The following is a 14,913-nucleotide window of genomic DNA, read 5'->3' as shown; positions in this document are numbered from 1 at the left end:
CGTCAGCAGTCGTTGCAATATTCCTACTTTATAGCCACTTTTTCATTTGCTTATTTCAATTATCTTTCGTTCTTCATCGCTTTTTGTGCTTTTGAATATTTTTTTGGCTTCCATTTGGTTTGTTCGCTGTTGTTTAAAAGTGTTTGTGGTATTTGTAAAGCTAATAATCCTATTATAAAGACTTGACACTTGGGGGTTTATATGAGCACAAATGTGTTTCTGTATTAGTATTGAACTGCTTTTTAAATTTATTTACTTATGGAGGATTATGGAGGACTTTAAACACTCGAAAATTAATACATTTATCGGGATTTGGATATCATTGCAAGTGGTCATGATCATAACATCTGAAATTAGTTTCCGGCACTATTAAAAAATGCAAAAACATTACACGTATAGCGGTTCGCTGAAAAATTTAAAGGATTACTCGTTTCACCTTTTTTTTACTGATGGGCAGAAGCAGAATCTCAAATTGTATGAACTAACTTAGGCAGCTTTAGTTTCAGGGATTATCCACATGCATGTAAGAAATAATGATTTTTTTTTGTTTTTTAAAAAACCACTTTATTTACTATCTTATTGAAAATACTTTGCACTTACAGAATTTAATAATCGGTGATTCATTTAGAAAAAATAATTGATTCTCTTACTCTCGTAGGCGATCTCTACAAGGACCTACAAGAATAGAAGCAATGATCACAGAACTAGTCGAAACTTTACTTTTTGACCAAATGGCGGTTTTCCAAAAAATTGTAAAATATTGTAAAAAAATAGTACGGCTTAAAATACTGAAATTTTAAATTATTATCAAAAATCATATTCCTTTAATCATTACTATACACATACAATACATCTTAAAAGGTCGTGTGAAAATTTCAAATCGTTCGGATCGAATTATTCCAAATTGGAAACTGTTCATCGAGAGATATAAGAGGTTTGAAATAAAAACACAAATAGCCGAAAGATTATCGCAAAATCGACTTTACTCGTGAGATTTGCTTTTAACTTAAGAAGTATCAGTGGTGCTTACTGCGATACTGTGATATATAAAAAATATTTTTTATTAGATATGTGTAAACGGGTCGTCAATAAATATTTACAACTGTAGACAACCGGCCGGGTCACAGGTTGCGGATAATGCCTTTCGATATAGGAGTTGGCTACGACGGGAGAAATTCAGTTCTGGTTTTGGGTTGCACTGACTTCTTCATTAATCCAGTGTGCCTCTGCGTTCTCTAGTGAGATGGCAGGAATTTTGGCGCCATTCAATAAGCACTAGGCTCGGAAGCAGAGGTGCTTTCAGTGAGCCAGAGTTTGAGGAAGTCTACTACGACAAGGTGTTTAGTCATCAAAGATTAATACTATTGCCGATATCTAACACCTCGAATAAGAGTTGATATCAATTTGGCTCAAAATGTCACAATTGGAGAGCCGCCAAGGAGCAACCGTGTATATAGAAATCCCACCGCTCTGGCAGCCTGTACAATGAATTTGGAAGTGCAAAATTCATGTTGCAAATACGCGAAATTTATGTGAGGAACCACAATAAAAAATCACAATAATCATAGAAATACACAAAAAATGCATTCACCTTTAAGATACCCACAACGATGACGCCCCATGCTCCAGTGGGATATATAGGAAATTATAATCGTTAAATTTGTACAATGCCTGCAGCAGATTATTTCTACATTTCATAATAAAGTATGCAACAAAAATAAAACGACCTAATAAATAATATGACAGACGTTAGTTGCAACCGATTTATGAACGAATTGTCTGAGAGACAAAAATTCATGAATCAACGAAATGTTCATGACCAGATGAGCAATAACAATGAACAAAGGTGTGGGAGTGATATATTTTTACGAACGTCCGACTAAGCAAGCAAGACAAAATCAATGCATTAACAGCAGCAGCAAGAAGTTACGAACATCAAGGATAACAGAAAAACAAATTCAACTCTGTGAAATATTTAAGCAACATTCAGTGAAATTCAACATAAAATTTGTGTTCAGATTTATGCTGGCAATTATCTTAAGAGCTTTATAGTGGGGACTAAATGATAAAAAATTCCTTTATGGGGCACTCTATGGATGAATCAGCCAAATAAATACAGAAAAAATAAAATGAAATACCAACAAGTAAGGAAAAATTTTATTAAAAGAATTATCAAAGTAGTAAGACAGGAGTAAAGTAAACTTTGCGGTATAAAGTCAACCGGAAATTCGAAAATCTTTTTATTTGGGGTATGGTGACTAATGGAATTGTTGATTTGATTCAAACCATTTTTGGCATACAGGCATACTATTATCATAAAAGAATTCGCTCCGAAGTTTTGCAATATATCTCACAGATTGTGCGATATTTTCGCTACAATGTTCACAACATCAACTGGGATCCATAACCTTCACAAATACAATGTACGGTATTGGTGCGCTATCGTAATGAGCTTCTTATGAAGAAGATGATGTGTATAAAATTTCAGATCAATAGACTGACAGACAGTCGGGGGGACGGACAGACAAACGGACATGTCTAAATCGACTCATCTCGTCACGCTGATCATTTACAATCGTTTAGTAATACTGTATTATAATAGCACGAATGTAGGCCTTTGCGTGTGTGTGCGTTACTTCGATGTGTTAGGAAAAAATCTGAGTGCGTGTGTTTGCAAAACGCTATTGGCAGCAAAAAGAAAAGTGTAGAAAAAATTGCTGGTATTCAATAGTGTTTTATAGATTTCTTCTTTTTTATTTGCCCTCAAAAAGTTTATGAAATTTGGAAGGCAGCCAAGCAAATTCTATTTTGATAACGATATACAACAACAACAAAAATAATTCTCCAAACAATTTCAAATAAATTTAAGAGATTTTAAAACTGCGGCTTTTAGTCGCACGAGGTGTTGACAATTTCAGAAGCAAAAACAAAAACCATAATATATATGCATTGTGGCAAAACTATGGTGATACACAAATTTACATGCGTTTATTCATGCAGATAATGTTTCCAATAACCAACAAGGCTGCTGGTGGTCTGGAATTTCCGCTACTTCGACTACCTGTGGCCGACAGGCAGTTAACAATGCTACCAGTTAGTCATAACCACTATCAGGCCACTGCCGCCACATTTCAAATTTAATGGCCCGTGCGTTATTCTCCCAATGTCTGTATTGACGCTATTTACAGCTCTTCTTGTTGTTGGTGCTATTGCGGTTATTATTGTAATTTGGTGGCATGTTACCGTACCTGCACAGTCGGCAATTTATGTATGTTATACATAGTATATTGCTCTGTCAGGCGATCACTAAAGTTTGAGATAGGCTAATCCACATGCAGGTGTTTACAATTTTGTATGTGTCTTGATATATGTATACGAGTACGTGTTTGCGCAATGATTGCAACAGTATGTTGATGCTTTACAAAGCATCTAATGCCACAACGCACTGAAATTTTAGTCTATTTGATATTATTAATTTTAACATATATGTCGAACCCTACTGGATCTCTACTATCTTCATCTATATTTGAACAATCCCTAAATTCGTACATTAAACATAACTCGGTTATTCTTAGATGAAACATTTTAATGGAAGTTGGCTAGAGTCAAATATTATATGTATATAATATATATATTTGTATATAAAATATGTTTCACACTTTCCCGGCTAATATACTAACCGATTTCAGTATAATTTAGCACACTGTGTCCAGTTTGATTCAACTTGAAAAATAGGATCATGAATATGTAATAAGTAAAATAAATTATAAATAAATAAAAATATATTTCTAAACATAAGCATGTGTTCAAAATTCAAAAAAATAAAAAAGTAATAATAATAATTCAATAAAATATAATATTTTCAATTTACAAATTACAAAATTTTTATACTTTTTAATGTTTACCATAGCCCCAACAACGCATGGCCGGATATATTTTAATATAAGTTGTACCGCTACCGAGTTTTTTTTATCAAAGGCGACTAATCTCATACTGTATACTGCCGTATTCGTTGTCGGGAAGTATAACCTTATATGGTACTACATAAATTAAGTTTCTACATTAAGGAAACGGGTTTACAAACCTTACCGCAACCATTCGTGTAGATTTATAGGTCACAACAAACTGCAATAACTTTATTTGCATTAAACCTCAACTAAAATATGTAATAAGTAATGTATGTCATCTAAAGTACGAAATTAAGCTGTGGCAGTCAAAAAAGCTGCATTTGACAATTCCCATGCAGAAATTTTACACTATTATTACCCTCTCATACCCACATAAGTGAATTGCGTGACAACTGAAATACAGCTTAACATAACTAAAAGAAGTCTGCTTCTAAGCATTAAAGTATGAAAGTGACATTTTATTGTATAATATATATGATTTAGATATATATATATATATATGGTAAATACCTAGTACAAGTGCAAACGTTATACATAATACATAAATATAATAATAAATGTTATACCCACCTTAAGCTTAAGAAGAATGGAAGACTATGCTGCCATTGTCACACATCAAAAGCAGTAACAAAGAATATTACCAACATACATCCTAAACAATCTATGCTAAGCAAAAATATTTCTCCACAGACATTTTTCGTGGCAGCTGATCTGATTCCCTTCCGTTTTTCGTCACCCTGGTCGTCACCACAATGCGAATGAGCGTAATTAGCGAAAAATTACAATCTCAAAAACACCGTACTTTGATTGTTGTTGTTATTTTTAAAGCTTATATTGTTATTGCTAGTATAAAAACTCCTGCCGTCCTTTACAGATGGTAGTAAGTTCGAGTAACTATGTTGTTGGCCGTAGTTGCTTTTACATGCAGGTTGACGTTGCGTATGAGTGACTATCGTCTATTTTTATATTTTACGTATATGCAGGCCTGCAATTAGGCTGATACTGTGCAACTCACTAACTAACCCTAACACCAAAAACACCATGAAGACAAAGCATCGAAGCAGCCTATTCACACCGCAAGATGCTTTTACATAAGCCGACAAGCATTAGTTTTTATATAAAATATTTAAGCAAAATTCAGCCAAATATGAAATATATATTTTTGCTGACATGCATACTGACGAGTGGCTTACGAGCTCTGAGGTTAGAAGTCAATGAGCGACGGCGCAGAAAAAAATATTAAAATATGAAAATTTCAGTAATTAAAATAAATCGCTGCAAAAGAGTGATTTTAAACCTTAGTTACTTTCTATATATGTATGTATGTATGCGAATATATGTTATATTTTGACTGGCTTTTGCTTCTAGTTGTAAACCATAATTGAATAAATTTTATGAAATTTGCTTCCTGCCAGAAAGCGCTATTTTCAGTCTTAGTGCGTCCTTTCTTGATTTATACAGAATCTCATACGAGTATTATTGAAATGCCTATTGATATTATATACAAACAAACATACAGATACATGAGTTTTGTTATCTGAAAATCGAAATAATTTTTTCATTTGTTGAGATAAATTGATTGCAAACCATTTCCATTATTACTTCAAGTTAGAATATTGTTAAAGTTGGAGACCTTTCAAACTTTTTGAATTTTACACCATGAAAAAAGGAAACTGAGTTTGCCATGAAGTTTGCAACACAGAAAGAAACGTCAGAGAATCTATTGAATTAATCTGTTATATGATCAGAGTGACCAACTGAGTCAAATTACTCATGTTCGTCTGTTTGTATGCACACAAAAAAGTTTCTCAGCATTTGAGGAAGCAAACCCAAATTTAGTACACTTCCTTTTCTCTCCAAGAAGCTGCTCAATTACGGTATCACCGCCGATATCAGATCAGACCAATGTTGGATATAGCTGTTATACAAATTAAACGATCAATATCAAGTGCTTTTATGGAAAACATATTTTATTCTCAAAATATCTTCACGAAATTTGGAATTTTTTTCTTTTGTTTTTGTGGCTCTTTTCAAATCGATTTTGATAACGAAATTCCAGTGAGTACGATAATCGGTGTCAACTAGTCGAGCAATGTATTGTCATACAACTATCAGAAGCAAAACCAAAAAAAAAAATATTTGCATGTACTCGTAAAAACTACATTAAGGTGTTTGTGCTTTTCCAAGTTTACCCTATGCTCTGGAAAAACACATCCATGCCTAAATCATTTTACTTTTCCTATGTGGAATTTTTTACCTTTTGCAATAAATGCTTTATCTTCAAAAGAAATAAACCTACAATATAGAAAAAATGATATTCGAATACAAAGTTCTCTGCTCTACAAAGAATATCCTATGATTGTTAATTTTTTATAAAAAATTTCTATAAAAGTTATGTGTAATTAAATTACGCCTGGAATGTATTGAGGATTCATACAAGTGCCTTGTAAATCTTAGGAAATGGAATGCTTAGTTACTATATTACTAAGCCTCAGTGCATTTGATGTATAACTTTAACTACGTTTAACTTTTAAGGAAATATTTTAATGTCTGTGGCCATTGTCAGTGCCATTGCTTCTTCGTAATCACTGCTCTGAATTGCTCTTCTTCTTCTCTATTATTATTCTCGTTATAGCTGTAGTTTGGTAATTTGTAGCATTTCCGCGTCTACACAGTCGGGAATTATGTAAATGAATTGCTCAGGGAAATGATCACGTAATATTGCTTCATAAGAGCTAATCGCCATGCGTGAGTTTGAATCATGGGCAAATGTGCCTGACTGTGTACATGTATATGTTCAACGGCACATAATTACAAATTTTAAATTATTAAACATAATTACGTATATGTGCAAGAAAATTTGTGATAATATCTGAAATGAGTTTTAATATCTGGCAGTAAACCTTAAATAAATAAATTAATTACCCGTTAACTGATCAATAATAGCATGCTAACTAGAGCTCTTACAACATTTTACATATAATTCCTCAAGATTAAATGTTTTTGCTTAAGTTTAAGTTAGATAAAAATCATTAATAACCAAAACTCTTTTTTGAGTGCTAAGTATGATTAAAGTACATTTGACCTACATCATATGACCAAACAAGGTTATAGAAGTTGCCTTAAAGCAAGAGATTTAAAGCTTTGAGAAATCGTTACTGCTTCGTCTAAAATACATGGCCCTTACATCAGCTTCCTGAAGCTTCCTTCTATTTTACAACTGCTAAGTGAAGATTGAACTTGATATGGTTCAATTTCCATGTAACTCTTTGAACATGCCCTGTAACATGGGATTGATATTTTGTTAACAAGTACTTATCAGCAATATAATCCCAAAATAAAATAGAAGAACCTAAATTAGAAATAACTAGGCGCACCTGATATTCTACTTTCATTATGTGGATTCAGGCTATGACTTCTACAATGAAAGACATATTAATTTTTTTTATATATACAACAGACATTCCAACTAGTAATAACGCATTGACATCGACTTTTGCGGATGACATAGCCTATTAAAATTAATAATATCTTAGTACCACAAGCAAATGATGTTACTTATTATGGCATTTAATTGGACAGAAGGCTCATATAAAGAAAACATATATCAAATAGACTAGCATGAAAATAAGAGCTAATGAAAATATTTACAAAAATCTTGGGATTCCTATGGCAAAGCAAGAAGTAGAGAACATCAGAAATAAGTACGAACTTAAACTCCGTAATCTTCTAAGTCCCTTAGTTACTACAATTCTGTGGTAAACTAACTATGCTTGTAAGGATTTAAGTATAAAAATTATCTATATCAGTCAAATTTCAGCTCATTCCTAGGTAAATACATGTATTTCATATATATAGTTCCATTATATGTACCAAAAAGTGCAAAGTGCAAAAATTCATAAATATAATCTATATAGGTATAGTATTATATACACAAGCCTTCCAGAAGATTGCAACAGAGAATATAATAGTGTAGTTCACTTAACGGTTGTTTGTAACAATTAAAACTTACTGAGATATAACTATATTCTCGTATATTATATATAAAAAATCATGATGACGAGACGAGTTGAAATCCAGGTGACTGTCTGTCCTGTCCGTCTCTCCGCACAAGCGACAAACGTATTCTACACGTAGTTTTTGGCATAATTCAGAGATTCGTATTGTAGAACATGACTGGTTTCGCCATGCGCACAAAATGTTAATTAAGATATAAACCCATTTAATAGGTCAGATAGGACAAAGGCATTAAATTTAACAACCAACATGGTTCATAGTGGCCGTAGTAGTAGTATGAAAATTGGACGATGGTGAAATCCAAAATCTCAGAAACTACTCAACCAATTTGGTGCATATTATCATAACGAAATACAACCACGACTACTTTCCTTATAACAAAATTTTAAATTACATCACGTCAAAAAATGTTCGAAATCAGATAATAACTTATCAAGTCCCCATATAAATTGATCGGGATTAATACTACCAAATGAAAGAATTTTAGACTACGTGTTAGATTTTTAGCGTATATATCAGTCAATGGTAAGATATTTTAGTAAAATTAAGTTTAATAATCGATATACTGTAGTTTAAGGTCAAAAACTTATGAAATCGGTTGACCTAGTAAGTTCAAAATTTTATTGTTTAATTCTTACGCAACATGTTTCAATACAAATATTGTCAAATTCTAAATATATATCACAAATTGCAAGAGTATAAAATGTTGGGTTATATCTAAATTTAGCTGTCCTTACTTGTTGGTTGTTGTTGTAATTTATCGAGCTGTTACCATTACTGAACCTGCGACCACTTCTTTAGAAGTCACCATAAAAGTTGACTAAGAATTCAATCGGCGGTAGATGCATATACATATGGGGTGATGGTGCGTATGAGTGACTTAAGCAGATAAGTTGTATGCATATAGAAAAAATCTGCGTTTGTTTATACGTATGAGGGTTTTTGTGTTTGCATAATAAAGGAAACCATGTAATGACTTTGCAATTAAGAACAGTAGTAAAAAGAATAAAAACAAGAATGGAGGCGTAAACGCAGTTATTTGTACCGAAAGCGCACGCGTGGTTGTCAATATAGGTAAAGGAGACTTTCTAATGACAACTGTGTGATTAAAATTATTTTAATTTGAGTGACGAATATGTTCTGCCAAATAAAAAAAAGCAATTTAAAAAGAGAAGAGTTTATTTAAACTTTAACACATGTGGTATAAATGTTTAGTAAATTTGTCACTTGGTGTGTTTTCGACTTATATTTTATAATAAATACGATGCAGTATATACTTGTATCTTAGTAGAAATAAGTATGGATATGTACATTTATGTAAATATATATTATAGTTATTTAATTTTATCTATCCCTTTCTTATGCAATTTTCATTACCACTTCATTATCTCCGTAGGACCAAATAGTGCCTTCTATAATGCCATTCATACTGGTACCCGATTAGTATCGCAAGGTAACGTACATAAAGTTGACAAAATTGATATCCAAAAAACATCTGAAACAGATATCTTTATTCAAAAATACGACTACAGTCTATGTGTAATCGGCTTTGATGAATTCGACACAGATATCCAAATACAGGGTGAGTATAAGTATTATTTTAGAAATTTAAATAATGTAAGCAAAACAATGTCAATTTTTCCTACACTTGATAATTTTAGCTGTTTTCTGAGTATAGCAGTTTTTAAAAAATATAACAACTTTATTATCAGCAGTTCCTTCTCAGTATGTTCATCTCTTTAGCACATCTATAATTTTTCTTTCGCCTTCTAATTGAAAGTAATTGGTTTTAGAGCAAACGGAGAACATCGTTTAGTTTTTCGGTCTTTTAATTTATCACAGTGAATTTTTATACTATAGGAATATGCGGCACAGGATATAATAGTTGCGTCACTTAACAGTTGTATATAAAGAAACACATAAAACTATGATTTGATGACAAGGCGAAGTGAATACTCCATCCGTGCAAACGATAACATCAGTATAAATTCAGTTATCTTGAGACTATATGATTGTCGATATCATAGACGGACGGAACTTTAACATTATCATATGTATAAAACGGTATTAAAATGTAAAGTACTATATTTCAGTATTCAGCTTATCTACAAAATGCAAATATGTCATATTACTAGATCTAACTTCTTTTTATTTCTTTTATCTATTTACCATTTTTTAGCGAATTGGAAGAGGAAAATAACTCTTACTACCCAACTTCATATGAGTTTAACAAACAGTTTGAAGTGACTGGGGTGAAGCAAACCAAATAAAAGGTGCATCCGAAATATAACGAGGAACGTGCGGCCTCACACATTCCAAGTTTACTGCAGCGTTAATATGTGGCCGATATGGAAAGGCTAACCAGAGAATGCAATAAACAAACGTAGTTATTACTATATAAATTAATATTTTATACTTAAATACAAAACACGAAAATAAAATTTCTCACGAAATTTAATTATAAATAGGATATTTCTTCGAATATTGCAGTTTGTTTTCACTTATATAAAGAAGTATGTATTTTTAATCAATTTTTGGAAGTGCCATGTAAGTAAAAGATTTAATTTTGTTTCAAGAACCTCTGCCGATTTACAACCGTTTCTCATATACCCTAACTATGTCTCGAGAAAATATTTCAACCCTTTCTTACTAAACCTACCATCTCCTCGGCGCACTATTCAATAACTCTATTGTACCAGCTGCTTGGTGTTGAAAAATTGCCACTATATACAAACCAAACTACTCGGGTTACTTTTAATAAGTAGAGATTATAAACTAAATCAACATTATTAAATCGCAAAGCAAAGAGAAGCATCCAACGCTACTGGCAAGTAAACAAGTATAAGACACTTGGCTGAATAATCATGCCGGGTTAGTTTAGTTGGCGCTGGATAGGAAAGGTGTTAAGGTAGTTCTTTATATTTTCTCCACATCCTTTAAAACAAGATACCAGAGTACTTACTATTAAGAGTAAAGCGAATTTCTGTCACAAGAATGACCACTGCAGAAACTTGTTCGAAATATAACCGACTTCAAGGATTACTTAAAATTAATTCCTAAATTATACAGACAATTTACGGTTTAACCTGCTCTTTCTCTCAATAGATATCCTAAGAGTCTAAACCAGACATTGTATAGATGAAGTCGAACTATCCCCGAATTATTAGATATTAGAGCAACTTTCACACAATTTGATTCTGGAAGGTTTGTGTAAAACTTCACCAGACATCTCATCAATTTGCAATTCCCTTACACGTTTAACAGCCTTTTATTAGGATTGCGTCCTGCTCAAACTTCTTTCCTGATCCTTCTGTTGATCTCGATTACATCGTCTGGTTTTCTATTATTGCAAAAATATAACTGTAATTGTAATTATAATGAAAATACGATTAACCGATGTCAACTATGATATTTGAAAATATTTTTCATTTTTAACTAATTATAAGTTCAATCATGTTTTGTAAATATTTAGGAATATATAAGTGTACGTTTGTACTGTACTCCCATATTAGTAGTTGGTAACAGATTTAGAACGACTCACACACAGACAGGTAAGCGAGAATTGTCGCCTATGTCATATTATTTATGAGAACGTCAAAGTGTGAATGTAAATGTGTATAATCTTTGAGGGGAAGGTGGTGTCTCTTCAACAAAATTAGATATTGGAATCGCATTCCGACTGGTAGACCACTGCCGTATCTTACAAGAGGAGATCATAGCAATTAAAGAAAGCCTTCTTACTCTGATAAAGAGCGTGCTAACCAAAAGATATATCTTTATATATATAGATAGTCAAGCGACGTTGAAACCATTAAAGTCTTTTACGATTTCTTAGTGAATCTAACATCTTATCTGACGATAAACCGGCAACAGTAATATTCCTGGCAACTGTGAAACAGATGAACTAGCAAGAGTAAGCACTACCCTGCAATCAGACACCGAAAAAGAGAGAATTTATATGCCTTTGGCTGCTTGTAGATATAGATGTAGATATAGCATACATAGATAACCAAATGTGGCATTAATGGAATATGGGCCGTATATGCCGACTGTTAAAATTCAAAAGGATAAATAGAAGAACTCTATTAGTAGAAGCGCTAAAATGTTACTGTCATATTGGCAGACCCGCTACCAAACTGAAGATACCATACAACAACTATTGTAGAAGCTAGTGAGAGGTAGAAGAAGAAGAGACTGTATGGTAGAAAATTTTCTATGCGAATGCAAGGCTTTGTAAAGGAAAATATCTGCAATTAAAACTTTTTGTACTGATGAAGGGATTATAGTCCCGATGGTAATAAAGCTCTAGCTGTATAGTCAGACATCCACCGTACCTACATAACGACCTACTTACGGCGTATGCATTTCGGGAGAAATCAAGTTCTAGATTTTCACCACGGAGTTATTTCAATAATATTACCAGCCGATGCGGCTAGTAACCAATGTAAACGTATTCTCAAAAGCCATCTAAATTGATATACAAACTCTAGATTCGACTATATATTCACATCAAGACATCAGAGGTATAATACTGTACATATTAGCATGTGAGAAAGTTTATTAACTTTCCGGCGATATTCACGATTGTCCAATATTTTCGTTTACATAACAAAATAAGAAAAAAGTAGTCAATTAAAATCTAGCAAGTAGGGTGTCAAAGGTGATGCCCCGCATTGTCAAGCAAATCTAAATGCAGCTATTAGAGGGTCGATTCGGAAGGACCACCAGCTCTTCAAACCGCCTCTACTCTCTATACAGTTTGTAAAATTCTCCAAAATTAGCCAAATAAGATAACTTTTTTTACTTACCCACTTCAAGTACACTGCAAAATTTCTATTAATATATAGTTTTTGTTATTGTAGAGAACACTTATCATGTGCAGATAACTTACGCATGCGTGCTCATGCATGTGTCAATATATAAGCATATATGTTTAATAGAATAAACCGAGACTCAAAAACATACGATATATATAAAATATGTCAGGATGTGTTTACGAGTATTGCAATTTACGTCTTGACGTTTAAAACTTTGACATTTTGAGTCAACAACTTTGTGATGTTATGACATACGCATTTTATGCATAAGCCAGGGTCATCAATGCTGCCACGTACAACGAATATGATTATAATATTGAACTTATTTACAGATATTCATACATATACTTTATGAATGCAGTGGTATGTGTTAGCACCCTCACTGATATAAGGATATATATTCTACAGACATATAAACACATGTGTTACATATTAACTCTTAATTGTGTGTTTTTACACTCCCTCTTCTATACAAACATACATTGTTCATCCTACAGCTGTCTCCACTTCAATGTCATTTGCCACGCTTAGCTCTGTGATAAAAAGTTGTATTCGTAATGTGATATCTGTTGGAATTTAAGTTAAAAGCTTATAAAATACAGACATTCTGGTAAACAGACATATATGCCATAAATCATTAATTTGCTATCGAGTTGAAATAAATACTTTTCATTACTTAGATATTAAAGTGTTTATTTGCATCAGCAAAATATTTTTAAAAACTGCAGTGGCCTCGTGGATGTATATATTTCTTTTTACTTATTTGGAAAGGAGAGTTTAATGCTATTTTTTCATCCATTTTCGATTAATATAGCCAAATATTTTTTAATCGCTTGTTTCATATCTCTATGCATATAATTCAAATCAATAAGCTCAAGCCTATTTTCGATAGATAAGATTTCAAAGAGTAAGAGTGCAAATTAAAATGTTAAAATTGATATAATAATGAACTACGGCCTTTCTGTTCAAGAGGTTTTTCAAATATTAACCAAGCTATTGTGTTCCGTATATTCTCAATAAAGGGCTTCCCACTTTGTGTCCTCAATACTCAATACTCAAATTAGGAGTATCTTATTTCTTGTGATAAGCTTTTATATCACCTATTCCAATTTGATGATAACACGAAATGTTCTAGGCGAAAGTGATGATATCGGACCACTAAAAAATACAAAATCTAGTCTCTGTATGGAAAACTTTTTTATTTGACGAAATATCTACACAAAATTTGGCTGCCATACAAACTAATCGATCAAAATTAAGTCCTTGATTGGAAAACTTTTTTTTATGCGAACGGTATTATAGCTTCGGTGTAGCCGAAGTTAACTTTTTCTTTATTTTTGACTGAATTTTGAGTTTGGTACGGAGTCGTGGCAAAAAGTGAAGTGGTTTTAACTCTTTCAAAGGAAATTTATTTTTATAAAATCAATAATATTTATCGTAGAGTAATATTAATCGTCTCTAACTCGTCCGGCCAAACCAGCTAACTGAAACGCACGCCATTAAGGCATCGAACTGCTATTCACATAGAAATTCAATACAATTCGTTAAATTAAAAGTATGTATGTATGAGTATGCGAGCATGTATCTCTCATTACTTAATTCTATATAAATGATGTAATACATAAATAAATTTGGCAAATATATATATGTTCATTTTACGACAATGTTGTAAAAGTACCACAAACTGATAAAATTTCTTGACAATTATCGTAGGTTTTTTGCTTTCTTATTATCTAATAATGGACCGCTAACAGTATGCTTTATGATCACATCGTATATTTGGTACACAGATTCGTCTCAATAATATCGTTAATTAAATTATGTATATTCTATTTAGGGCAACAAAACCACTGTAGGTCAGGAATTTCTTTTAATTACGGATACACTCCTTAAAGAAACGAGAAGTCTAAAAAGCAAATAGTATTTCAAGAACGGCGGGGTATACAGTATTTGTAGCTATGTCCAGAGCATTTATGGTTTCCCTCCATAAAAACTTGAGTGGAAATGCAAAGAATTACATTTTGAATTACTAATCTAAACCGCTAGATCTTGTCATCTGAGTGGACATAAAATCCCTAGCTATTTTTATATATAACCATTTGGTAGTAGTACAAAGAAAGGTTACATATAAAAAGTAACATAGCAAGAGAATCATATGTTGCATGTGTACG

At 32.4% G+C, this 14,913-nt stretch overlaps 1 protein-coding gene across 3 annotated transcripts in view; it reads left to right on the top strand.

Moving 5' to 3' along the window:
• The window catches only part of LOC118680748 (uncharacterized), a 382,178-nt gene extending 371,830 nt beyond the window's left edge, over positions 1-10,348 (top strand). Inside the window, exons 2-3 of one of the 3 annotated variants that reach the window (XR_011396106.1) lie at positions 9,322-9,507; positions 10,105-10,348. Coding sequence is in view for 1 of the 3 variants with exons in the window: in XM_070108717.1 (XP_069964818.1) it covers positions 9,322-9,369 (48 nt within the window). In the remaining 2 variants the exon portion in view is untranslated. Of the gene's footprint in view, positions 1-9,321 lie in introns of all 3 variants that reach the window. The other 2 variants (XR_011396108.1, XM_070108717.1) reach the window with 2 other exon arrangements.
• Positions 10,349-14,913: the final 4,565 nt, after the last annotated feature.

The sequence above is a fragment of the Bactrocera oleae genome, chromosome 4, assembly GCF_042242935.1.
Source record: "Bactrocera oleae isolate idBacOlea1 chromosome 4, idBacOlea1, whole genome shotgun sequence".
Taxonomy (NCBI): domain Eukaryota; kingdom Metazoa; phylum Arthropoda; class Insecta; order Diptera; family Tephritidae; genus Bactrocera; species Bactrocera oleae.
The sequence above is the reverse complement of the archived record's forward strand: the minus strand, read 5'-3'. Positions and strand labels throughout refer to the sequence as shown.